This window comes from Thamnophis sirtalis, unplaced genomic scaffold (assembly GCF_051295495.1).
Source record: "Thamnophis sirtalis isolate CommonGarterSnake01/CBP01778 unplaced genomic scaffold, rThaSir2_p1.2 scaffold_4, whole genome shotgun sequence".
In the NCBI taxonomy this organism is placed as follows: Eukaryota; Metazoa; Chordata; class Lepidosauria; order Squamata; family Natricidae; genus Thamnophis; species Thamnophis sirtalis.
The window spans coordinates 142,869,556-142,892,459 of NW_028261384.1; the positions used below are offsets into that span (position 1 = coordinate 142,869,556).

At 66.4% G+C, this 22,904-nt stretch overlaps 2 protein-coding genes across 2 annotated transcripts; both read right to left on the minus strand.

Moving 5' to 3' along the window:
* On the minus strand, positions 1-10,538 carry MINK1 (misshapen like kinase 1; the record flags this gene model as incomplete). The annotated part of the gene is given in 16 exon segments (XM_087714333.1): positions 1-117; positions 234-441; positions 557-626; positions 713-906; positions 1,186-1,264; positions 1,360-1,414; positions 1,957-2,075; positions 2,078-2,086; positions 2,447-2,500; positions 2,503-2,536; positions 2,641-2,751; positions 2,844-2,872; positions 2,875-2,968; positions 3,121-3,177; positions 5,220-5,285; positions 10,336-10,538. Coding segments are annotated over 16 exon segments (1,353 nt in total), but the record flags the coding sequence as incomplete, so codon positions are not given.
* Positions 10,539-10,849: 311 nt separating this feature from the next.
* On the minus strand, positions 10,850-21,995 carry PLD2 (phospholipase D2). Its single transcript, XM_014075597.2, has 25 exons — positions 21,555-21,995; positions 20,215-20,312; positions 19,993-20,123; positions 19,323-19,465; positions 17,976-18,075; positions 17,645-17,710; positions 17,494-17,552; positions 17,309-17,401; positions 17,071-17,223; positions 16,708-16,857; positions 16,517-16,600; positions 16,137-16,215; positions 15,929-16,039; positions 15,511-15,690; positions 15,185-15,311; positions 14,754-14,872; positions 13,970-14,083; positions 13,677-13,781; positions 13,455-13,543; positions 12,374-12,487; positions 12,230-12,279; positions 11,917-12,051; positions 11,674-11,827; positions 11,299-11,416; positions 10,850-11,136 (listed from the first exon to the last, which is right to left on the minus strand). The coding sequence occupies exons 2-25, from the start codon at positions 20,267-20,269 to the stop codon at positions 10,912-10,914; spliced, it is 2,754 nt and encodes a 917-aa protein (XP_013931072.2). The 5' UTR covers positions 20,270-20,312; positions 21,555-21,995; the 3' UTR covers positions 10,850-10,911.
* Between the last annotated feature and the right edge of the window lie 909 nt (positions 21,996-22,904).

Here is a 22,904-nt window from a genome sequence, read left to right on the forward strand (position 1 = left end):
CTGCTCCCGCTCCGCCTGCCGCCGCTCCTCCTCCCGGCGCATCACTTGCAGGTCCTCCAGGCGCCGCTGGTGCTCCTTGCCCTGAAGCTTCCGCTGCTCTCGCTCCCGGCGCTGCTGCTGTGGACGGAGGGAGGGGGGGAGCGGGTGGTAAGTGGGCGCAGGGGGCCTGGCGGGCTCTCGACGCCACCGGGGCCAACCATGAAACAGCCGGGGGGGGGGAGCCTCTGGCGCACCTCTTCCACTCGCCGGCGCTCTTCCTTCTGCTCCTCGATGCGGCGCTGGCGCTGGTGCAGCAGGTGTTTGATATGGGCCTCGGAGTCGCGGTGCTGGGCGGCCAGTTGCTGCTGCAGCTTCAGAGCCTCCGAGTTGCTCTTGTTCTCCTGCTGCAGGCGGAGGAACTCCCTCCGCAGGGTGGACTCCCCGGGGACATTCATGATGGAGCTGGGGGGGGGGGAGGGTTGCAGAGAGGGGCTCACCTGGCTGCCCAGAGGCACGTCGGGGGCTCCTTCCCAGGGAGGGTCAGAAAGAGCGGACCCCACCCCTCTGCCCTCCGTACCTCGGCTCTCCTTCCTCACCGCGCCCATCGTCCTCTTCCTCACTGCCGCTGTACTCGTACTCCGTCTCGTCTGCCGGAGGGAATAGCAAGAGGCGTCTCGGTGCAGGTCCAGATCCCCCCCACCCCGCCTGCCTGTCCGGGAGCCAGACCCCCCACCCCACCCCACCCCACTTACCCTTCTCCCTCTCTTCTTGCGGGTGCGGTCGATGTGGTCCTTGAGCTGGATGCGGACCTGCCGCTCAGTGGCTGGTCGCGGATGAAGGGGGAACTTGAGCAGCTGCTCAGTGGGGGGGCGGTTGGGGTAGGCTTGAACCAGGCAGTTGTCAATGAAGTCGATGAACTTCTTGGACCTGCCCCAGAGCGGGAGCAACGGGCTGCGGTTATACACTGCTCCCCAGCCCCCACGCCCGAGGGGCAAGGGAGGCTGGCACCCGTAAGCCCAACTCGGCCGTTCCCAGAGCTGGAAGGCTCTCCGTCAGGCATGGTGATCACGGCCAGACCCTTGTGGCCTCCCCCTCCTTGCACCCTCCCCCACCCCTCCGGAGGGAAGGAACCGGGGCTCCCATCTTGGACAAGACCAAGGATTCCCATCCCTCGCTGCCTCCTCCGCTGCCCACAGGAAGACGTACCATTTCTTGGACTTCAGCTTGGGTGGAGGATTGCGCGGGATGAGGAAGAGAGCGCGCATGGGGTGCATGTCACACAGGGCTGCAAGAGGAGGAGAGGTGAGCAGAGCCAGGGTTGACGGGCCCCATCCCTCCCTGGAAAAGCCAGGGCCCCGATATGTTGACGCAGACACTCACGAGGAGCTCCTTCCGCCATCTCAATGGCCGTGATCCCCAGGGACCAGATGTCACTCTGCAGAGAGGGAGGAGGAGGAGAGAGGGGGGGTGTCAGATCTACTCCAATTTGCTTCCGTATTTACGAGAGACCCTCGACTCCAGTTGTAGCGAAAAGTGTACTTTAAGCCAAGCGGATGACAGTAGAGCAAAACCAGAACTGAAGTCCACGCGCCAAACTTCCCTGGTTTCCTGTAGAGCCCCTCTCCTCCTCCCTGGTCCTTTGTCCTCCCAATTATACTTGAACCAATGCTGAGGGGCTGGTTGGCTGATGCAAGCTTTGATCTCGAGGTGGTGTGTCTGGACTGTACAGTGAGTCTGCAGCCTTCCCCCCCCCCCGGACCAGCCAGATCCCTCCCTCCTCCCCCCCCCCACCAGTTCATGGCAGACTGACAGTTGGCAAATGCTAAGCTCGTGTATGATGGCAGCTCTGCGAGTGGTGTTGAACCCTGGTCCAGGCAGCCACGTCTCCCCCTTGCTCCCTTGATCCTTTGCGCTCGCCAGCTTCTCCCCAAGTCCCCTGCCCCCCCCCCAGGCCCCTCTGGTTCCCTGGAGACCCACCCTGTAGTCGTAGGTGGCATCAGGGTTTTCATCGCAGGCGATCACTTCTGGTGCCATCCAGTAAGGGGTCCCGATGAACGTGTTCCGACGCCCCACCGTGCGGTCCAGCTGGGCACTCACCCAAAGTCAACTACAGGAAGCCAGAGGTAACAAGAGCAGCTTCATCCCCGGTGCAGTTTCTGGGGTGAGGGACCCCACCACAATTCAAAGGAACAACCGGCCAGGAGCCCCATCAGGCGAGACCCAGCCCCACAAGCTTTTCCTCTGCCAGGGGCCTCTGGGAGGTTGCAGCCCTCTCCCCCCCCCCCATGGTCCCGCAGTCCAGAAATCCACAAGAGCCCAGATAAGGAGAGAAAGGGGGGGGGGATCTGGAGAGGAGATGATGCCCAATCCGGGGCTTCAGTTCTGGCACTCGCTCTCCGTGGAAACGTGTTGGGGCCCTGCAGGGTTTGGGGCTCTGGAACTGCTGGAGCCACGGCAGCCCACCTACCCAGCTTCACTTCCGCGTTCTCCGTCAGCAGCACGTTCTGCCCCTTGATGTCCGGTGGATGACCTTGTGCGCGTGGAGGTGAGCCAGTCCCTGGGGGGGGGGGGGGAGAAGAGAGGCAGGAGATGAGGCCTTGTGCAGGGGGGGGGTGCTTTCCCCCAGCCCCCCACCCCCCAGGCGCAGGAGCCCCTCCTCACCCGCAGGATCTCCCGGCAGATGTAGGCGATGCAGTCTTCCTTCAGGGCGTTCCCCTTGGTGTTCTTCACCAGGTCCGTCACGGAGCCCGCCCCGCAAAACTCCATCACCAGCTGGGGAGAAGCAGGCGGGGGAGGTCAGGGCTGCCGCCACAGCGCACTCGGCCGGCCGCCGGCTGCTCTCGGGGAACCCCCACCGGCCTCACCCAGAGCTGGTCGTCGTTCCCGGGGGGCTCTTCTTAACGAAGGCCCCGTAGTAGGTGGCGATGTTGCGGTGGTGGGAGTATTTCTTGAGCATGTTGATCTCCTGCTTGATCTCCTCCTCTTCGTCCTTTCAGGCGGGCAGGCAGGCAAGGGGGAGGCCGAATCAGAAGAGCACAGACCACCCTCCCACGTGGGCGTCCGGCCCCTTCCCCCGGCTGGCTCAGGGTGGCTCTGCCCGCCTTCCGGCCCCGGGGAGAGGGAGGCCGATCCAGCACCTACCTCAGTGACGTCCATGACTTTGATGGCAGCCAACTGCCCGGTCTTGACATGGCGGCCCTGGCAGAGGAGGAGGAGGAGGAGAGGGGGAGTCAGCCGGTGGCCCTCTGCCTCTTCAGCCCCCCCCCCCACGCTCCCTCCGCTCTGGGGCGCCCCAGAAGCCCTGGGGAAAGTGTGGCCCCTCCTGGGCAGGGGCTCCTGCTGCTCCCTGCTCTGCTCTAAGGCCGCCTGGGTCCCCCCCCCAATTTCAGTGGTTGCTGCATCTGGGCCCCCGGCCTGCATGGCCCCTGGCACTGGGGCCCAAACGCTGCTTCTGAGCCCCTTCCCCCCCCAAGGGCCCTCCCACCTGGCCCTCCCTCCAGGTGTTTTACCCACCCCCACCCCACCCCGGCAGGAACCCCCGTTTCTTGCTCTGCCTGCGAGAGCTGCTTGGACTCAGCCCCGCCCCCCTCCCAGAGGATAAGCCGCTCTTGGCTCTGGCACCCCCCCCCCGCAAGAATCTAGAGGGAGGGGGGGGGCTCTCTTTGCAGGCACCTGCTGCATTGTGAGCTCTTTGGGCCAGCAGGGGGAGCCCCAGAGTCCTCCTGGCCCGGCTCCCCCACCTGGGCCACCCACCACCAAGGCAGTTTATGGCCCTCCTGGAGGGGGCTCTGCCTGGGGGGGGGGGGAGCTGCTTTCGGTGTGGAAGGGGTCAGCTGCACTGGCAGGGTGGGAGTCCAGAATATGCCTCTGGGTCCCTCTTGCTCTTAAGCCCCCCCCAATCTGGGCCCCAGGGGGGACTCCTGCTGACACCCGGGCCAAGCCCCCCCCTCCCCAGCCAAAGGAGGACTCGGGGCTGCCTCTCCCTCCAAAGCCTGGCTGGAGGGGTAGGCCGGACACCGCTTTTCTCTCCATTCTCGGGGTGGGGAGGGGGCTTTCATCTGCACCCCCCTTTACAGCCCCCCCCCTCAGCTGCTACGGAGGAAGGGCAGCCAGCGCTGCAGAAAGGGGGAGACCCCTCCCCCAGCTCCCCACTGCTGGGCAGCAGCTGGCTCAGAAACCCCGCCCCCCCGTTGGGTGACTGTTGGAGGAGGGGGAGGAGGAGAGCCACGGGGTGATTTTACAGCCCCCCCCCTGCCCTCAGCCGTGTGCTGGCATTGTCTTCTCTGCCATGCAGCCTGGCGTGGGCAGCTGTTGCTTGGCAACCGCCTTCCGCTTCCTTTCAAAGGGACCAGGGCTGAAAAGCCCCCCCCCCTCGCCCGCCCGTTCACTGTGGAGAGCGCGATCTGGTGCACCTCCCCCCTGCCCCCCCTCCCCCGGCATCCCTGGCACAGAAGGGGGGGAAGGGAGGGGTGCGGCCCCTGGTGGGGGGGGGTGTCAGAGCCCCTCTCAGGGGGCAACGGTCCCTGGCCAATGGGGGGGGGACTTGCTCCTCTCCCCCCCTAAAAAGGGTGTGGAGAGAAACGAAGAGAGCATCTGGAGGGGCCTTGTGGATGCTTCTGACATGGGGGGCGAGTGGGGATCAGCAAAAAGAGGAGGAGAGGACCCCCCCCCTCTGGCCCTGGACTGCTCCGTCAAGGCTAAACGGGGGGGGGGGGGGGTGTTGGGGTCTGCTTGGTGGCTTCCCTAGAAAGTCTCTGGCTTTGCTTCTCAAGGGGGGGCAGGCAGGGGAGGGAGGGGGGCAGCCCTTAGGCGGTGAGGCGTCTGCACTGCCCCCCTCCACCGCAGCCCCCCCCCCTCGATTCTGTCCTGGGCTCATGGGGGAAGCTGGGGGGGGGGGGGCAAGAGAGCAGGTCCTCCTGGCTGCTTCTGCCCCAGGGATGCTGGGAAGAGGCTCACAGCCCCCAAGACCCCCCATAGGGAGGCCTGCAAAGACAGAAGCTTAGGGTGGGACGTCTGACCACAAGCCCCCCCCTGGCCCCCTTCTCCTTCCTTGCCAGAACCCCCCAGGGTCCCATGGGGAAGCCGTGGGCAGCCCCACCCCCAGGAGACCCTTTCAGGCATGTGGGGGCTGGCCCGTGTGCCCCCCCCACGGTCACAAGGGCAGCAATGGTGTCAGGCTGACAAATGGAAGCTGACAAATGGATTCTCCCAACCACAGCGCATGCTCCCCCATCACTCACCTTGTAGACCTGCCCATAGGTGCCATTGCCAACCACTTCCACCAGCTCAAATATGCCGGCCGGATCCTGCGGAGGGAAGGAGGCGCTGGATGAGACCCCGGCAGCTGCCCGGAGGCCAAGGTCACCTCCTGCCCATCCAGGCCTCGGCCAACACGGGGGAAGAGGCCGCGGGTGCCCCACCTCTGAGCCCGCTGGGGTGGCCTGGGTCTGCCAAGGCTGCCCACTCAGGAAGTGCCCACAATAGAGAATGCCAGCGTGTGGCACCCGGGCGTGAGAGGTGCCTCTGTGTGCCTGGGGAGGCAAAACAGCTGCGAGCTCCCTACACAACCTCCCCCCCCCCGCAGTCTTGTGCATCTTGTCCTAAGAGACCCCCCTGCACCTCCCCTCCCCTCAGCTACCTGCAGAGGCTCTTCCGTGGGGGCACCTCCTGTCTCGGCCCCGTTCCTGAGCAACAGCAAGGAAGGGCAGTTGGGGGGGGGGCAGAGGCCAAAGAAGAGGGCTGCCCCACAGCGGACACTGTCCTCGTCTCTGCCCCAAAACCAGTTCTGCCTAGGGCGCCTCCCCCCCTCCTGGTGCAGCCCAGGGACTCCATCTCCTGTTCCCCCCCCCCCTCCGGCTGACTCCAGCCTTTGAAAGCCCCATGGCAGCCGGGGAGGGGCTGTGGGGGTCTGTCCCTCCAGGGCTTCCTGCGACCCCAGCTGGCCTCCTGCTACACCTTGGCCCCGTTTCCTCCAGGCTCTGCTTGCCCTGAGCCTCCCCAGCCCCCCCCCCAGCTGCCCCGCTTTCCTTCTGGGTCCCCCTGCAGAGGGCGGAGCTCAGCCTCAAATCTAGGGTAACGGAGGGCCGGATCCCCCAGGACAGCTATGAATAGCTGCTCATTAGAAGGCGGGGAGGGCCCAGGCGGCTCGACCCCAATCCAGGCTCCCTGGAAAGGTGAGGCTGGGCCTCTTGCCCAGGGCTGCCGGCCAGAATCGTCCGGAGGAGCCGGGAAGAGGAGGGGGGCCTCCTCAGCCGCCACTCAGGCCTAGGCTTCACGGCTGAGCACGGGGCCAAGGACTCCCCAGCCCATAACTGAACCCCCAAGAGAAGGGAGCCCCCCGCCCCTCCCCCGGCCTATGTTTGGCCTGGGGACCCTGAGGCTCGGCCCTCCCAGCTGCCCCCGTCCCAGTGCACCCCTCCCCCAGGACCCAGGGAGGACAGGGCCCATTGCCCCAAAGCCCCCCAAACTCCCAGCAGAGTTCCCTTGGCAGCCCCCTCTGTCCTGGGGGGCAGCAAGACAACGCAGTGCAGCTGCTCCCTTTGATTCTTTGACAGGCGGCTGCCCTTGGGACACCAGCCCCCCTTTCCCCCCCCCCGGTATCCAGCACCCAAGGAGGAAGGGGCTTTCTGGCACCTTCAGGTCTCCAGCCTCTATTGCCTGCCATCCCCCAACCGCCCCCCCTCCGTGCCAAGTCCAGGCCTCTCTTTGCAAAGTGCTCGTAAGACCCCATCCCCAATTCGCTGACCCCCCTCCTCCTCAGCCCCCCCCCGAAGGGAAGAAATCTGAAGCAGAGGGGGGAGGGAGGGAATGGGGGGGGTCAGTCCCTTGCAGCCCCCCCTTCAAAGGTGGTGGTGGAGGGGGGGCTTCCTCAACCCTCTCGCGTGGGGGGAAGTGGGGAGGGTTTGGGGGTGGCTGTGAGTCAGCTGAGGGACGGAGGGCACCCCCCCCACGGCCTCCCTCCACCAGCCCAGCCCACTCCAGGCCCGGGGGGTGGGGGGGTGGGAGGATGGAAGCTGCTGGGGGGACTCAGAAAGGCCTCTCCTTTGCCCGCAATCACTGGGCAGCCCAGGTCGGAGGACCCCCATCCCATCCCATCCCAGGGACTCAGCTGGGCCCCCATCCCCATGCACACAGGTCCTCCACAGGAAAGGGAGGAAGGCCCAGCCCCGTCTTCCAAGCCAGTCCTGGGGGGGGGGGAACCACACTCCCTGGCAGCTGCCTGGGGCACCCTGGGAAGAGGAAGGCAACCTTTGCTCCCGAAAGCGGGCAAGGCCGGCTCCCCATCCCCACCCAGTTCTGCAGATGGCCTGACGCCCGCTGTGCCAACCCTGGGCAGGCTCTTCCCGGGCTGACCCCTCCTCCCTCCCAAGGACCGAGGGACTCTGCGTGGCCCCCGTCGGCCGGCTGCCCCCCTCGAGGGGAGGGGCTGTGCTGTTGCCACTTCGCACTGGGGGGGGCACCCCCCAGGCCTCCTGCCTTTCCAGAGAGGCTGCAGATCGTGCCTGGTGGGGGGGGGGGAGGAAGCCTGCCAGCCTCCGCCCCCACGGTGGCTGCCTTCATCTCCATGGCAGCCTTCTTGAAGGGGGGGGGCAGCTCTGGCTGAGCTCAGCACTGGGGCAGCCTTGCCTGTCTCTGCCCAGCCGGCAGCTTCCGCCTCCCATCACCCAGGCTTAAGGGGGCAAACGGAGCCCCCTCTGGCTGCCTCCGTTTCCCAATGGCCACTGGAGGGAGGGGAGACTGGCCGGAGGGGGGTTGGGGGGGGGGTCAACACAGCCCCCTGGCCTAAATAGTGGCCCCCTCACAGATGCCAGACTTGCAACTCTCTGGCTGGAGGCCAGGCCCACCGCTGCCGCCTCCTTAACCTCGCCTGGCCTGCCAGCAACACTGGGCTGGGCGGCTTCACCCATCCCAGGCGGGTTGGGCAAGGGGGGCTCTGGGCTTCCTGCTGGAAGTGCCAATGGGCACCTGGGAGCCTGTCTTGCCTTCCCACCAGGGGTCAGAGGGGGGGAGGGAGGAACACCCTGGAAGGAAGGCCAGAGGAGGGGCCCAGCCTGCATCAGCCCCCCCCCCCCCAGGAACAATTCCACAAGGCCAAAAAACCCCTTTTTAAGGCCCTGCAAAGGAAACACTGAGAGCAAAGAGGCTCTGGAAGGTTTCCATTGCAGGAGCAGCTGCCCCAAGGTGGGCTAAGCCAGGGGGAAGCAAGGGGGGCCTTCCAAAGCCCTTCCGCCTGACTAGGCCCCTCCTGTGGGGTCCCCATTTAAGCCTCTTCTTAGCTGGGTCAAGGAGTCCCTCCCCCTGCCAGTGTCCCTCCTCCCACCAGGTGCTTATTCACCCACCCCCCCAGGCAGGCCAGGAGAGGGAGGGGGGGCAGAGGGAGAGGCAGACAGAAAAGCCGGTCTGGGCAGGTCCACCCTCCACAGAGAAAGAGGCCCCACCCTCCCCATCTCCCTGGGGGTGGGGAGCCTCAGCTAGCTGAAAGGCCCCAGTCCCAACAGCCAGGAGGGAGCCAGCCGGCCCACTTGCCACAGCCGCCCCCCCGTCTGGCTTCCCTGCTGCCCACAGGGCCCCTTGGAGCTCCACTGGGCCCTCCCAAGGCCCACTACAGGACCGGAGCCCCCAAGTGGCCCAGCAGGGAGGCCGGTCACCACGGCCAGACCCCTGCAGGAGACTCACCTTCCCCCCCCACCCCACGGCTGCACGAGACGGGTGCTGGGACGCCCTTTGCCCGCTCTGGGCTTGGCGGTGGCCCTGCGGAGGGCAGCCCCCCCCCCCTCCCTGCCAGCCTGGCTCAGAGGGAGGCAGGGCCTGCCGGGTGGGTCCAGGGGGGAGGCTGGCAGCGTGGGCAAGCGTGGAAGGGGAGATTGTGATTCAATGAAGGCCAACACGCTGCACTCAACAAGTTCTCCCTAGCAACAAGCGGGCAAGGTGGCAGGAGGGAGCCCAGCACCCAGAGCCTTCCCAGGCGGACAGAGAGGCCGGGCGACGGGAGCAGGCGGCAGCGCCTTCCCACAGACACCCAGGGGGGGGGAGAAGAGCAGCCTGCGCCCCCCCCCCCAGCGCTGGAAAGATACAGCAGCTTCAGGCGTGGAAGAGCAGGTGCAGCACCAACTCAGCCTCCCCCAAGTCTCCCTAATGGACGGGAGGGGAAATTTCCATCGGTGGCCACTTAATCAGGCCAGGAGCCCACGGCCAGCGGAGGGGCCCTCTGGGGACACGGAAGAGCCCAGCGGAGGGAGGGAGGGAGGGAGGGAGGCTCTGCTCAGCCCCTCCACACCAGGATCCTGGCACAAACAGACGGGGCGGTGGGTGGGGAGGGGGCTGCCCTGGACTACCAAGGGGGATCAGGAGGGAAGCAGAGGAAGGCTCCCCCAGAGGGAAGGAAGGCCCACTCCCACAGCTCAAGAGATGATAGACTTCCTTTGAAGCCAAGCAGCCCTTGGCCTTCCCCACCCTTTCAGATGAACAGAAGCCCCTGCTCTAAAGGGGGGAGCAGTCCGACCCTGGACCCCCCCCAGAGGAGCCTGAAGGTCAGCCTGCAGAAAGAGCTTTGGGGGGGTCCATCCCCGCCGCCTCTCCCTCCCTCCCTCCCAGGCAGGTGCTGCGGGAGGGGAGAGCAGGCTCCAGAAGCGGAGGGCAGCCGGAGGGCCCCTCCCTCCCAGGGCCAACACGGGCCCCCTCGGCCAGCGGGGCTCTGGCGGCAGCCGCTCCCGGTCGGCCAAGCAAGCGCCAAGAGTCGCCCGGGGGCCCCGGGGCGCAGCTCCCGCGCCACCCCTGCCCGGCTCTCCCCTCTAGGGATGACGCGCCGGAGCTGGGCCGGCCCTCGGCTGCCCGCACCCGGCTCCCTCCCGCAGGGGCGGCCGGGCTCCTTCCTCCGAGGCTGCGCTCGGCCCCGACGGAGACCCCGCAGGAGCCCCCCGGGGGGAGGGCCGCCCCCTTCGGCCGGCAGGCGCAGCGGGAGGGGGCGGAGGGGCTGCCCGGGGGGGTCCTGGCGGGGGCTCCCCCTCCTCCTCGGGGCCCCCACCGGGAGGGCCTTGGGGGAGGGGCCGGGGGGGCAACGGGAGGGGCTCCTGTGTGCCCCTCCCCCAGAGACCGGGCGCTGCTTCCTCGGGGGGGGAGTTGAGGGGGGGCGCAGAGTCTGAACCCCCCAGGAAGAGCCCCCCCCCTCCAGGCCTCTCGGGGGCCTCCGCAGCCCCCCCGCCCCCTCCAGCGAGCCCCCCCCCCGCAGGCAGAGGCGGCCCTCCGTCCCCAGCAGCGTCCGGGGGACTCCCGGAGAGGCTCCGCGGCCTGGCCGGGCGCTTCTGCCCGGGGTCGGCGGAGGGGAGGCGGCTGGCGGGGCGGGGGCGGCCCACTCACCCGGAGGGCGGAGAGGTCGATGTCGTCCAGGCTGCGGGCGGGGGCCGGGTCGGCCATGGCGACGGCGTCCTTCCCGCTCGGCTACGGGCCCATCGCGCTGCCCGTCCGGCCCAGAGACCCTCCGAGAGACCCGCCGCCCGCCTCGCTCCGACTCGGCGCCCTGAGGAGGGCCACCGCACTGCGCACGCGCGGAGCCTGGGAGGGCGGAGCTCGGTCCCCCCGGCGGCGCTCCGCCTTCCCTTCGAGGGGGGGGGGGCACGGAGGAAGAGCGCGCGCAGGCGAGCATGCGTAGAATCGCCGGTCGTCCGGGAGCGGGGTGGCGGAAGGAGCGGCGGCTCCAGGGCACTTCCGGCGGAAGTCAGCCGGCTGGGTAGAGGCGCGGCGGCTGCACGTGCCGGCCGTTCAGTCGAGGCGGAGGGTCGAAGGTCAGAGCCCTGCGGAGCCCCCTCCCCACCGGCTCGCATTTCCCTCCCCCCCCTCCCGTCAAAGCAGAGGCGGGACAAGGAGGCGGGGGCGGAATGCGTGTTTATTGAACGTGTGAAGGGGGAGGAGGAGGAGGAGGAGGGGGGGCGCTGCTCAGGTCCAGACCTCGACGGGGATCATCCCCTCCTTGCAGTTGAGCGGCGGCAGGAGGTTCTCCTCGGCCAGGAACTCCAGCGGGAAGCCCACCAGCAGACCCCGCACCGCCCCCAGCCGCTCCCGCGCCCGCCCGGGGCTGAGCGAGGCCAGGCTGCCCACCGCCACGTGCTCGCGCAGGGCCCGGAGAGACCGGACGGCGTCGGAGGGGAGGCAGCGGAAGACCTGGCGGGAGGGGAGGGGGGTTAGCGCTTGGCCCGGGAGGCCCGGATCCCCCCTCCGCACACACACTTCCTCCGGGGCTCCTCAGCCTCTGGGAGGGAAGCCTGCAGGACCGAATAGCAGGTCCTCCTCTCGCTCCACCCACCCCAAATCCTGGGCACCCACCTCCTCGTAAATGCTGGTGTTGGCCGAAACTCTGGCGCTCCAGACGTCGCGGAAGAAGCTGTCGCTGATGGGGTCTCGAATGCAGTCATCGTCCTCTGGAACGACCCCCAGGAGGCGCCTGCCAGGGATGTTTCAAGGGCAACATGATGCCAAAGAGCAGGACTTCCACCACCCCCAACCCCCCCCAAAGCCCTGGGCTTCCAGGGGTGGGGCAGCTGGAGAGGAGGATCTTGCTGCCCTCCATCTGCTGGGGCCTCCTGTCATCTCCCTGTGACTCCCCCCTCCCTTCTGCCCCATTATCCGTCTCCGTGCTCTTTGGGTCTTCCTTGGCGAAGTGGGGGAGGGGGCGTCCCTTTCTGCCCCCGCAGCGCCCACCTGAAGCACTCCAGGCGCAGGCTGAGCGCGAACTTCCCTGCCGCGTACTCCTGCCCTCCCATAACGGACGGCACCAGCTCCCGGTCTTCCACCAGCACGGCCAGCTCGCTGTCGCGCTTCCCCAGCAGGCTCCGGTCATTGATGTTGGCAGAGCCTTTGGGGCAGGAGAGGGGCCCATGAAGTGAAGGGCGGAGCCTGGGTCGCCCTGCCCAACACCCCCAAGCGCCCCCTCCCCCCACTCACCAATGATGACGCGCTGGTCATCCGCAATGAGCATCTTGCTATGGACGTAGACCAGCTCCGTCAGGAGGGCGCCCTGCAGCTCCCCGTGGGTCCGAAGGCCGCAGAAGGAGACGTACTCCCTCCAGCCATCCCCCACTTTTGAGGAGGAGAAGAGAGACGGCAGCCCTGAGCCCCCCACGCCTCAAGGCAGGGAGACCCTCTTCAGCTCCCCCACTTCCAGCTGAGACCCAGGCCTCGCTCCTGGGTGGGGGTGAGGAGGGGGCTCAAGGGCCCCCAGGGTCAACTCTGCTCCACCCCACCCCCGGGTACTCACTGACTGCCTGGAGGCGAGAAACGATGGACGACTCCCCTCGGCAGAGGGTCCTGCGAAGTGGGAGAAGGAATTGGAGCCCTCCTGACTGTCCTTGGCAGGGGGAGTCGCCTCTGGGGCCCCTGAGCCCCCCGGGGCCAAACTCACCGGTAGGTGAAGTGGAGAATGGCCTGGATGGAGTTGCTTCCCCCCTGGGCAATGTCCCCCTCGAATCCGGGCAGGAGGGGGAGCAGCACGTAGACCCTGAACGGCTTCTTCTCACTGCAATGGGAAAGACCCCCCCCCACAGACACACATGGGGGTCAGGGACATGGGGGGTGGGAGGCGTTTCTTCCTGCCTTCGTCCCTTCCCTGCCTGCTTCCTGTGGAATTCTTGGCAGAAAATTGAGAGAAGCTCTTTTCAACGGGGGGCCTTTCGTTCAGAGGGGGGAGCTTTTCTGAGCAGGAAATATTGGGGGGGGCAGCAGAGGGGCTCCCATTGAGAGCCAGTTTGGCCTGGTGGTCCAGGCTCCAGGCTAGAGAAGGTGAATCCCAGTCCCCCCCCCCCCCCGAGGCACGGAAGTCAGCTGGGTCAGCCCACCTCACAGGGTGGTTGTGGGGAAAGGAGGAGGAGGAAGAAGATGTGTTCTCCGCTTTGTGTTATGTGTAAAAATAAAGGCAGGAAATAAATAACAGAGAGAGGTTAATTGTGCCGGTGTGGCTCCATGCGAGATGCGTACAAGCACCACTTAACCAGGGTGGCCTCACTGGGGGCGTCTGCAGCCCCTTCCCCTCGGGAGCCTCGGTGGGAAAGGGGGCCGCCAACTCCTGGTTTTCTGCTACCAGAGACGGGTTGACCGGAGTCTCTCTGATCCTGGTGGGAGCCCAGCGGTTTTGGAATCGCCCCCACAGCCCAGCACCTGCCCCTCCCCTTTGGGGGCTCACGGGAAAGGCCTTGGCCCCTGGCTGCCACCGAGCGAGTGGTGGGCTAACAGGCAGCTGACCCTCAGCAGGAACGCAGGCAGGGCAGAGGGGCTTAGGAGAGACCCTCCCTGGGGATTGGGCTGGGGGGGGGGCAGAGAGCCACTCTGCTAATGTTAACCCCTTTGCCACAAAGTAAATTTGGCTCGGCCGCTCTCTGGGCCCCTGCCGGGTTCCCCTCACAAGGACCTGGCGGTAACAATAGGACGTCTCGCGCAACCTGGGTGTGGCAGCCTCTCTCTCCCTCCCCCCCATTTGCCAAACCCACCTCTGGGCAAGCAGGATCCGCTGCACAACCGCATCTCCGACGGTGTTGAGCACTGAGCGCCCGTCTGCGCAGCTGATAAAGAACTGATTCTGCCGGAGGGAGGGGCAGAGTGGGCCCTGGGCAAAGGGGGGGGGCTCCCCACTTTCTCTCCTCTCCCATGAAGCCCCCCTCCCCCCGGGGACCTTCTCCGATGGAGCCCCTTTCTGGCCCCCTCCGCCCTACCTCGATGTACAGGTAATGCCGGCTGCTCCTGATGACCTCCAGGTAGGCCTTGTAGATGGAACATTCGTGCAGGCCGGCCGACCAGCGGTCCACGGAGCGCAGCACCTGAGGGTCAAAAGGAGGAGGGGCTCGGGCACAGGAATCCCCCCCCATTTGCCGGGAGGATATTGGATATTCTTGGGGAACCCCTTCGGTCAAAGCCCCTCCTCAAGCCAGGCACACGATGAGGCCCCCCTCAAAAGCCCCCAGGCCCAGCCCTCCCCACCACTCCCGGCCTGGCCCTGCGCCCTCACCTGGACGTCTGCCGCCTGGGCACCGGGCACGAGGAAGGGGAGCTCCGGGGGGACGTGGGGGGACTTGGGCAGCAGGTAGGGGTACCCGGAGCCTTTGTACTTGGCCTTGATTGTCTGAGGAGCAGAAACGGGGGAGGGGGGGTCAGCGGCCCCAGAGCCCCTTCCTTCCCTTGGCTGCTTTTTCAGCACACAAGGAACCCCCCCCTCCAGCCGATCTCCATTGTTTTCTTTCTCCCCAAATACGGAGGAGTGATAAAAGGGGTCTTCACGGGGGCCAACCGGGGCTCTTCCTCAACCGCAGGGCTGCTCGGGAGGGGACCCTCCAAGCCACGAGACGGATGCCAGGGTTTGGGGGTCTCTGCCACCTTTCGGGAGGAGGGGCTATAGTGTGTGTGTGCTGCTGAGCTGCCCAGGGGGGCTGGGGGGGGTCCTTTCAGGCAGGCAAAAGAATAAAAATATCTTACGAGCTGTTTCCCTTTGGGGGTCTTTGCAAAGGGCTGCTCTGCAAAGTGGGGAGGGGGAGACCAGGGGTCCCTTCTATGAGTCTGTTTGGCCAAAGACAACAACCGAGGGGGGGGGGGCTCCATGGAGACTGAACCTCCAGTTGCTAAAAACGAAACCTGCAGATTCCACCAGCTTCTTTAGCCCTGACAGGAGGGGGGGAGGGGGGCAGCCTCCCCCTCTATGGGGGCCACCAGGGGGGGGGCATCCCTGAAACATCCCAGCCGCTCAGGTGTGTTTGCAGCTTCTGGGCCAGACCCAGCCCGGCCAGCCGCCCACCCACCTTGGTGTAGTTCCAGCGCTGGATAAAGTGCCTGGCCACGTCCCGCGCAGCCACCCCGTGAACGGCCACTCCCACGTCCCGCCACGGCATCCGGGGGGTCTGGAACCTGTCGATCAAATCTGGGCCAGAGCAGGGAGGGGGGTCACTTTGTGGAACTAGTGGGGGGAAGCAGTTCCCCCCCAGCACAGGCCAGCCTCACCCTGAAAGGAGAAGAAGGGAGGGGGCACAGGAGGGCTGCCCTTCCTCAGGGGCTGGGCCTGGAGGACCTCCCAGTGGGTCGTCTCCCCCCCCATCCCTCCTTCCAATGGGGGGGGGCAGCATGGAGACCTGCTCTCAGGCAAAGCAAATCCCGCAGGTCCCAGAAGCTGAGAAGACTATATCACCCCCCCTAACCCCAAGGGGCCTCTGCCTGCCCCCCCCTCCCTCGGTACCTTCAAACGGCTTGTCCAGCTGCACCCAGTCCTTGGCAATGAGGTTGCCGTAGTCCTTGCCCAGCCAGAGCAGCTGGTTTGTAGCCAGGTCCACGGGGGCCTCCTGGCCTGCAGGGGCGGCCCCACCCTGAGCAAAAGAGAGGGTCAGGGAGAGGCGTGGTGGGGGAGGGGGGGCTCTGGGGCCAGCAGCAGAGGGGAGAAGAGAGAGCAAGTCAGACGGAGGAGGGGGGGACAGTCACCCCAGGATTCAGCCAGGGGGAAGGAAGGAGGGAGGGAGGGAGGGAAGGGAGAGAGCACCAGAGGGAGAAGGCGGCTTCTGGGCTCACCTTGGCACCGCGGCCGTTCTCGCCCTCCAGGTCCGTCAGGCGGTACTCCGGGGTGTCCCAGCGCCCGTAGGCCAGATCCAGCCCTCCCAGGAAAGCCACAGCCTGGTCCACCACCACCAACTTCTCGTGGTGAGCCCAGAGGAAGACGATGGAGGAGACGTGGTCCGGATGGCGCATCACCTGGCAGGGAGAGAAAGGCGAGGGAGGCCCAAGGGAACCGGGCGGGGCGGGGGTCTCATGCAGGAGCCCCTGCAGCTCAGAAACTGCCCCCCTCCCCACCACCTGCTGGCTCTGGGTGGGAGGTGGCTAAAGGAGGAGGTGGGGGGTTATTTATGCAGGGGGGGGTAGAGGAATAAGAAAGACAAGGCTGCAGCCCCCCCCCACTCGAATTCTGCCCGAGGGAGAGGGACGCGCTTACCTTGATGTTGGGGTGCAACAGCATCAAAGCCCTTTTGCTGTATCCGCTGTTGAGGCCGAGGGCCAGCCCCACCTCCTTGAAGAGCAGCACGCACACACGGACCCCCTGCTCCTGCAAAGGGGGCATTTGGGGTGGGGGTCACCCACTGGCCAGGGAAGCCATCCAGGCGCCCCCCCCCCCACACACACAACCCGCAGGGGCCGCTCACCGCTTTGTGCTTCAGGATGAGGTCCAGCCTCCACTCGTCCGACTGAGCCGGGCGCTTCATGTAGACTTCGGGGCTGAGCCTGGGGGAATTGGGGGTGGGGGGAGGTTTCCCTTGGGTGGGGTGGCAGGAAGTGGGCCTGGCGGGGGCTGCTCCTCTGCCTTTCAGAAGGGACCTTTCCCCCCCCTCAAAATTGGCTGCTGGAAACTTGCTCCTGGAGATGCAAACCCCCTCCTCCCCAGTCCACCAGCAGCAGAGACTGGGTGGCCACCAAATGCCCCGGTGTTGTGGGCACAGTCACTTCCACCCAGGGAAAGGGCCACAGCGCAGGCCTCCCGGTCCCCTTCGTCCGAAGCGGGGGTGGGGATTCCTGCCAGCCTTACCACCAATCCGTGATGAAGATCTCCTCCCTGGCCGCAACCAGGGCATCTGCCACGGCTGCAAAGTACCCGGCTCCGTTGAGGAACCTGCCATGGCCGGAGAACGCGGTGTGAGAGAGGGTGATTCCCCGGCCACCCTCCGTCCCCCCCAGCCCCTGGAGTGGCAGCGGGTGGAGGGGGGTGTCTCTCCTCACCAGCGGGCGGGGGTCTCCTCACGGACAGGCGCAAAGCCCTCGTGGCGGTGGCGCTGCAGGTGCTGCTGGCCTTTGCCGGCGGCCAGTTCCGTGATCTGCTGGCCCCACCAGCGGGCCTGGCGGTAACTGCTGCACTTCAAGACCAGGGACCTGCGGGGGGGGGGGCAGGGAGCTCTCCCAGTAGCTGGCAGCGGGCGGTGTGGGCTGCCTGCCCCCCTCGCCTCTGCCCCCCTCGCAGGCCAGGAGGAGGCCGGGGAGAGAACGCTGCTCCTTGGCTCCTCCTCCACGGCTGCCCCCCCTCCAGCAAACACAGGGCTGAAGGGCCCAGGTCAGCGGTCCTGCCCTCCCCCCCCTCAGACTGACCTGCAGCTGTTGTCCACCCGGACCCCGTACTTGGTCTCGGTGGGTTTCTTGCCCACTTGGACCCTAAAGGCCGGGTCAAAGAGCAGCACGCAGGAGATGACGCCCGACTCCGGCTTCAGGTAGAGCAGGAAGGCGTCCTTCACCACCAGCCACCTGCGGGGGGAGGGGGGACAGGCTAAAATAAAAGCAAAATCTCCTCCCTCCCCACTTCCCTCCCCCTGCCACACCTGGGACTGACCTCTTGGACCAGCGGTAGCAGACCTGGTGATGACCGGTGCAGTTCAGGCCCTGGATGCGGTGGCCCCCGGACCGCTTCAGGATCATGCCTTCTCTGGAGGGGGGCAAGCGCAGGTCAGAATCCCCCCTCCGGCCCAGCACCACCCCCACCACCCCCCATGCCAAAGGGCAGCCGTCTGGACTCACAAGCCTTTGGGGCCGAGTTCCGGGAGGAAGGAAAGCCGGCTGACGTCCAGGAACTCCGCCTGTGGAGCAAGGAGCAGAGGGTCCCCACGGGAACCAGGGCCAGCCTGGCAGCCCCCTACCCACCCCTGAGCCGAGGGGGAGGGGGCCATACCATTGCGTGGTAGTCCCGGTAAGCACTCATCTCCAGCAAGGTATTCAGGTAGATCTCCAGCTGTTTCTGTGGGAAAGGAGCCAGGAGGGGGGCTGCTGGGGGTCTCTCGGTTGCCCCCTACCCTTCCAAGCTGCCCTTCAGCAGCTGCCACCCCTCCCCAGATGTCTGGATGCACCTGGCAACCGCATTCATCCCTCACCACCCACCCCTGCTTCCTCCCTCCCCCCCAAACAGCCTCCTCCCTCTTATTGGAGGTGGCCGAGGGGTCCTTCTGCCCCTCCCTGGAGCCCAGCGAAGGGAGCTGTGCTGACCCTCCTCTCGGCTGCCTCACCTGCTTGCTGGACGGGCGCCGAGAGACCTCGCTGCCCCCGTGTGGCAAGGGGGGCAACTCCAGGGAGCTTGTGACCGGCCAGGAGCCCTGCAGGACGAATCTGCAGGGAGAAAGCCTCAGCAGCCCACCCTCGGCCTGCCCAGAGGGAGCCGAGTGCAGAGCCCAGCAGAGCCCACACCCCAGGCACCCCCAGAGCTGGGGACAGGCTCTCCCTGCCCAGTGGGTAACCCGCCCCCCCCCCCAATTCCTGGAAACATTAGGCAGGTGTCCCTCTTAGCCTATGGAACTCCCTGCCCAGGGAAAAAGTGGCTGCCTCCCATTGATTTTCATCAGCCAAACTTTTGAACAGACCGAAGCACTGGAGGGAGCATCGATTTCCCGAATCACTATCCATGCATGGTGGCTTGTCAATTCAAGCTCACTTAAGGCAAACAAGCAGGTTGTGAACCCAACTCTTGCATATCCCAAAGAGTTAAAATTGTGGGAGAAGCCACGATGAAAAGAGGGTGCCGGTGTCGAGGCTGCTCAGGGCTCATGAATCCGCGGGGCAAATTCCGCTGACAATCATGTGATTCAGCCTAATTCCTGCCAAGGGCTGCATTTCTGTACCAGGGGTTTTTTGTGGGGGGGGAGGGGGCAAGTGGGATCTGCTTGGGATCATATGAAGGATCGAGCGTGCGAGAGAGGGAGGGAAAGAAGGCACCGGGCAGAAAAGAGAAACACACAGACTGTGCAGAGAGCAGCAGGGCAGTTCTGTCAACCAGCCAGCTGAAAAAGAGAGGAGAGAGAAAGAAAGAAAGAAAGGGAGAAAGAGAGAGAGAGAGAGGGAGGGAGGGGTATTCAACTTTGGCACAAAATCCCCCTGAAGGCTGGGTCTCCAGGACGCCCACCACAAAAGATGCCAGAGGGCATCTGGGAGGCTTGCAGTCCAGAGCCGAGGTGGCACAGTGGTTAGAGTGCAGTACTGCAGCCACTTCAGCTGACTGCTAAACTGCAGTTCGGCGGTTCAAATCTCACCGGCTCAAAGGTTGACTCAGCCTTCCATCCTTCCGAGGTGGGTGAAATGTGGACCCAGACTGTGGGGGCGATATGCTGACTCTGCAAACCGCTTAGAGAGGGCTGGAAGCCCTATGAAGCGGTATATAAGTCTAACTGCTAACTGCTATATGTTGGCCCTACCCAAGGTTGACAACGGGTGTGCAACCTCAGCTCCTTTAAGACCTGTGGACTTCAACTCCCAGAATCCCCTAGCAGGCCTTAAGGGTGGGGGGCCTTCGCTGATGGACACGCCTGGTGTCTCTGGCTCTGGTGGGGGGGGGGAGGCCCTCGCTGGCGCCTGAATCTCACCGGGGCAGCGGGAGGAGGCTGAGGAGGAGCCGGTGCTTCATCAGGTCCCTGTGGAGCTCCTGGAAGTGTCGGAATAGCTTCTTCATGCTCCAGGTGAAGCGTCCGTGGCTGAGCTGCAGGGCGTAGACCGTGCTGGGCCGCACCTGCCGGGGAGGGAAGCTGGACAACAGGCCCCCCCAGACATCCTCCTCCTGCCCACCGCCTCCCCCACGTCCCCAGCAGTCAGTGGTGCACTGGGCAGGAACTGGGCACTTTGTCCTGGAGGGAGGGGGCAGAAGGGGGGGCTCTTGAGGGAGCCAGAGCTGAAAGGGGAGCGGGCCCCCTCTGGCTTTGGGGCCAAAGGAGGCCGGGAAAGGGCCAGAAGGGGGCCACCCTTTCCTTCCTTCTGGGGCTGAGTGTGGATTGCAGCTGTATGAACCCCATCCTGGACCTGCAGAAGGAGCCACTGGCTTCTGGGCATAACCCTGAATTGTAGTCCAGGGAAAGTTCCCCTCTTCTCTCTCTCTGATGCAAAGCCTCCTCCTGCATTCAGCTGCCCCCCGCTGGTTTCTTCCCTAAAACGGGGAATTCCTGAGACCTGATGATGGGCTTTGTGGCTGAGGCCGGCTCTCTATGGCAGCTGCAGGGTTGAGGCTTATGGGCAGGTAGGCGCCCGACAGCCCCCACTCACCTTGGAGCCGCAAGTGTATCTCTCCGTGCTTTCCACCCGTGCCACGATGGGCACCTCCTGCAGGAAAAGCGGGGCCTGGGAGTGCAGCGGCCTGGGCTCGTAGACGGCCATGAGGAAAGAGCATGGCTGGCCTGAGAAAGGAGGGAGAGCTCAGCCCGAGACCCCCAAGCAGGGCCTGAGCCACCCCCAAATCCCCCTCACCCCCCCTGGGCCCAGCCTGACCTGCCGCCACTGGGGGTTGGAGGGCGTCGGTCTCCTCAGGTTCTCCCGGCTGCATTGAGCTGCTGGAGGTCTCCCCGGCCAGGTGCGGCCTGTCAGCCCTGGAAAGGAGGAAGGTGGTCCTGGGCCAGGCAAGCCTCCCCACGCTCTCTCCTCTCCCTGGAAGCCCCTCCACGGGCAGCAGAGGCCCAGGCCTTCCAAGGCCTCCAGAATCCTTTCAAGGGGAAAAGGCAGCTGCTGGTTCTGAACAGGAAGGGGGCCCGGCTGCAGGCGGACACACTGGGCAGAAGGGCCGGTCAGGCGAAGGAGAGCTATGGCAGGGGACGGACACATAGGCTGACCTCTGACCCCAGGGCAGCCTTGGCTGGACAGAGCTCTAGGGCAGTGTTTCTCAACCTTGGTGACTTTATGCTGGCTGGGGGATTCTGGGAGTTGAAGTCCACAGGACTTAGAGTCGCCAAGGTTGAGAAACACTGCTCTAGGAACTCTCCCAGCTGCTGCATTCACCTGACCCCCCCCCCCCCCACCAGCCCCATGCAGGGAAGGCCTGCTTGACTGGGAGCCCCCTGGAATGGTTGGGGGTTGGGCTATGGGTACACTCCCCCCCCCCACAGGCCCCTAGGATCTTGGAACTTCACTGGGGCTCTTCAGTGCCAGCTCCAGCTCTGGCACTACCCTCAGGGCATCCTACAAGTTCAAACAGGCCAGCCCGAGTTGCCAGGAGGCTTTGGGCAAGAGACGCCCCGGAGGAGCTCCTGGAAGGCTCTTGCTGGGAGGCCAGGCAGGGCACCAGCGCAAGCCAGGCGCCGAGATTTCCGGGAGTTTGGGGGAAGGCAGGAAACCTTGAATCATCCCTGCCTCTCTGCTCAGGCTGAGACCAAGGCAGCCGCTGCGCTTTCCTTCGGGGAATTGGGGGGCAGCCACTCGGGGCGTTCTTTTCACGGCGGCCTTCAGGCGGGGATTCCTCTGCATCCGTTGGCCAAGCCGCGCAACGCCGAGAAACTGGCTGGGATGGCCCCGCGCAGCGCAGACGGGGGGGGGGGGGTGGGCAGCCCAGCCCGGCGCCCGCGGCTCAGCGCCCCGCTCTCCCTCTGCCTGGCCGACAGCGGAGCCATCGGGATTGGAGCCTGCCCGTCCCTCGCCCCCTGCCCTGCCTGCCTGCCTGTCCGTCCCTGCCCGTCCCTCCCCCAGGGCGGCCCCCCGGCAGCGGAGTCCCGCGGGCGGCTCCGAGGGGTTGAGTCAGCCGCCACCGTCGGGAGGGATCCTGGTCCTGGCAGTCGCAGCCGGGGGGGGCGCCGGGACTGGCGGAAGCCGGGACCGTGGGGAGGGGGCGCCAACGGTACCTGCCGACGGAGGGAAGGGCGGATCCGCGGAGTAGCGGCGGCTGGAGCGGAGGAGCGGAGCTGCCCCGCCGGGAGAATCAAAGAGGAAGGCAGAGCAGCAGAGGAAAGGGATGGGCTCCTGTCCCGGGAAGGAGGAGGGCCGGCCCCGTTTTGGGAGCGAGCGCAGCGCCGCCCAGCTGACGCAGGAGCCCCGGGGCATGTGCAGAGCGCCGCCCCTCCCTCGCCCGGCCAAGTGACCCGCATGCCTCCGCCCGGGCCGCTCCGGCCACAGAGGAAGTCACGGGAAGCCAGCTGACGGGGACGGGTGCGCGGAGAGTCCCCGCGTTGCGTCCGCCAGCGGCCGTTCTTGACGGAGCCCCCGCTTCCCCCCTCCGGAGGTTCCGGCCAAGCGATGCCCCTTCGTCCCAATCCGCGGGGACGGGGAGATGGGCGGCCCGCCACTTTCCCAGCGCCAGAGTTTCCCGCCCCTTCCTCGGGGCAGCGGGGGCTCCTGCTTGGGTGGGCGGGTGGGATGCAGCCTTGCTCAGCCGGGCGCCACCCTCGCGGGCAGGGTTCCAGGCGGGGTGGGGGAGGGTGGGCGCTGGGCTTCCCTCCCCCTTCCAAACCGCCGGGATGGAGGAGGGGGCGGCTGCGGAGTCTCCGGCTAGGTCGGGCCGGCTGCAGCCGAGCCAGAAGCCGCCCCAAAGGTCGCGCGAAGCGTGCCACGCGGGCGGGGAATGAGACCTAAAGACCCTTCGGCCGCTGCGGGCGGGCGGCCCGTCTCCTCCGGGGGCCCAGCCCCTCCGTGGCGCCGCGGCTGCTCTGGGACAGCCCCCCCCCCGCCGCCCCCGCCCTGTAATTGCAAGGACTGGCGCTCCCCTGCTGGCCCCAGACGGGGAGGAGGGCTAGGAAAGAGGCGGCTCGGGACGGCAGCGGCTCCGGACCTTTTCTGCCCCGCTGGCGCCTCTCTCCGTCCCTCCAGGATGGGCTCCAGGCTCGCCGGCTGCTTTCCACGCGCCAGACGCGGACGGTGGCGGCGGGCCGGCAAGGCGGAGCAGGGAGAGCCCGCGGAAGGTAAGGTGGCAGGGCGGTGTCCCCTCTCCAGCCGGCCAGGCAGGCAGAGGGGGCGGACAAAGCCTTCACTTCTCTCCCCCACCCCCCCAGCAGCCTCTCCAGAGGGCCCCGACGTCGCGGCAGGCCGAGCACGGTCCACCCCGTCCACCAGCAGCGAGGGCGACCCGCAGAGCGGCCGGGCGTACTTCAGCGGCAAAGCGCGAGTCTCCTTCCGCCACCAGCTCGACTCCGAGAGGGACTCCACCAGCTGATCGTCCCGAGAGGCAGCAGGCAGGGCCGAGGCTTCCCAGGAATAAA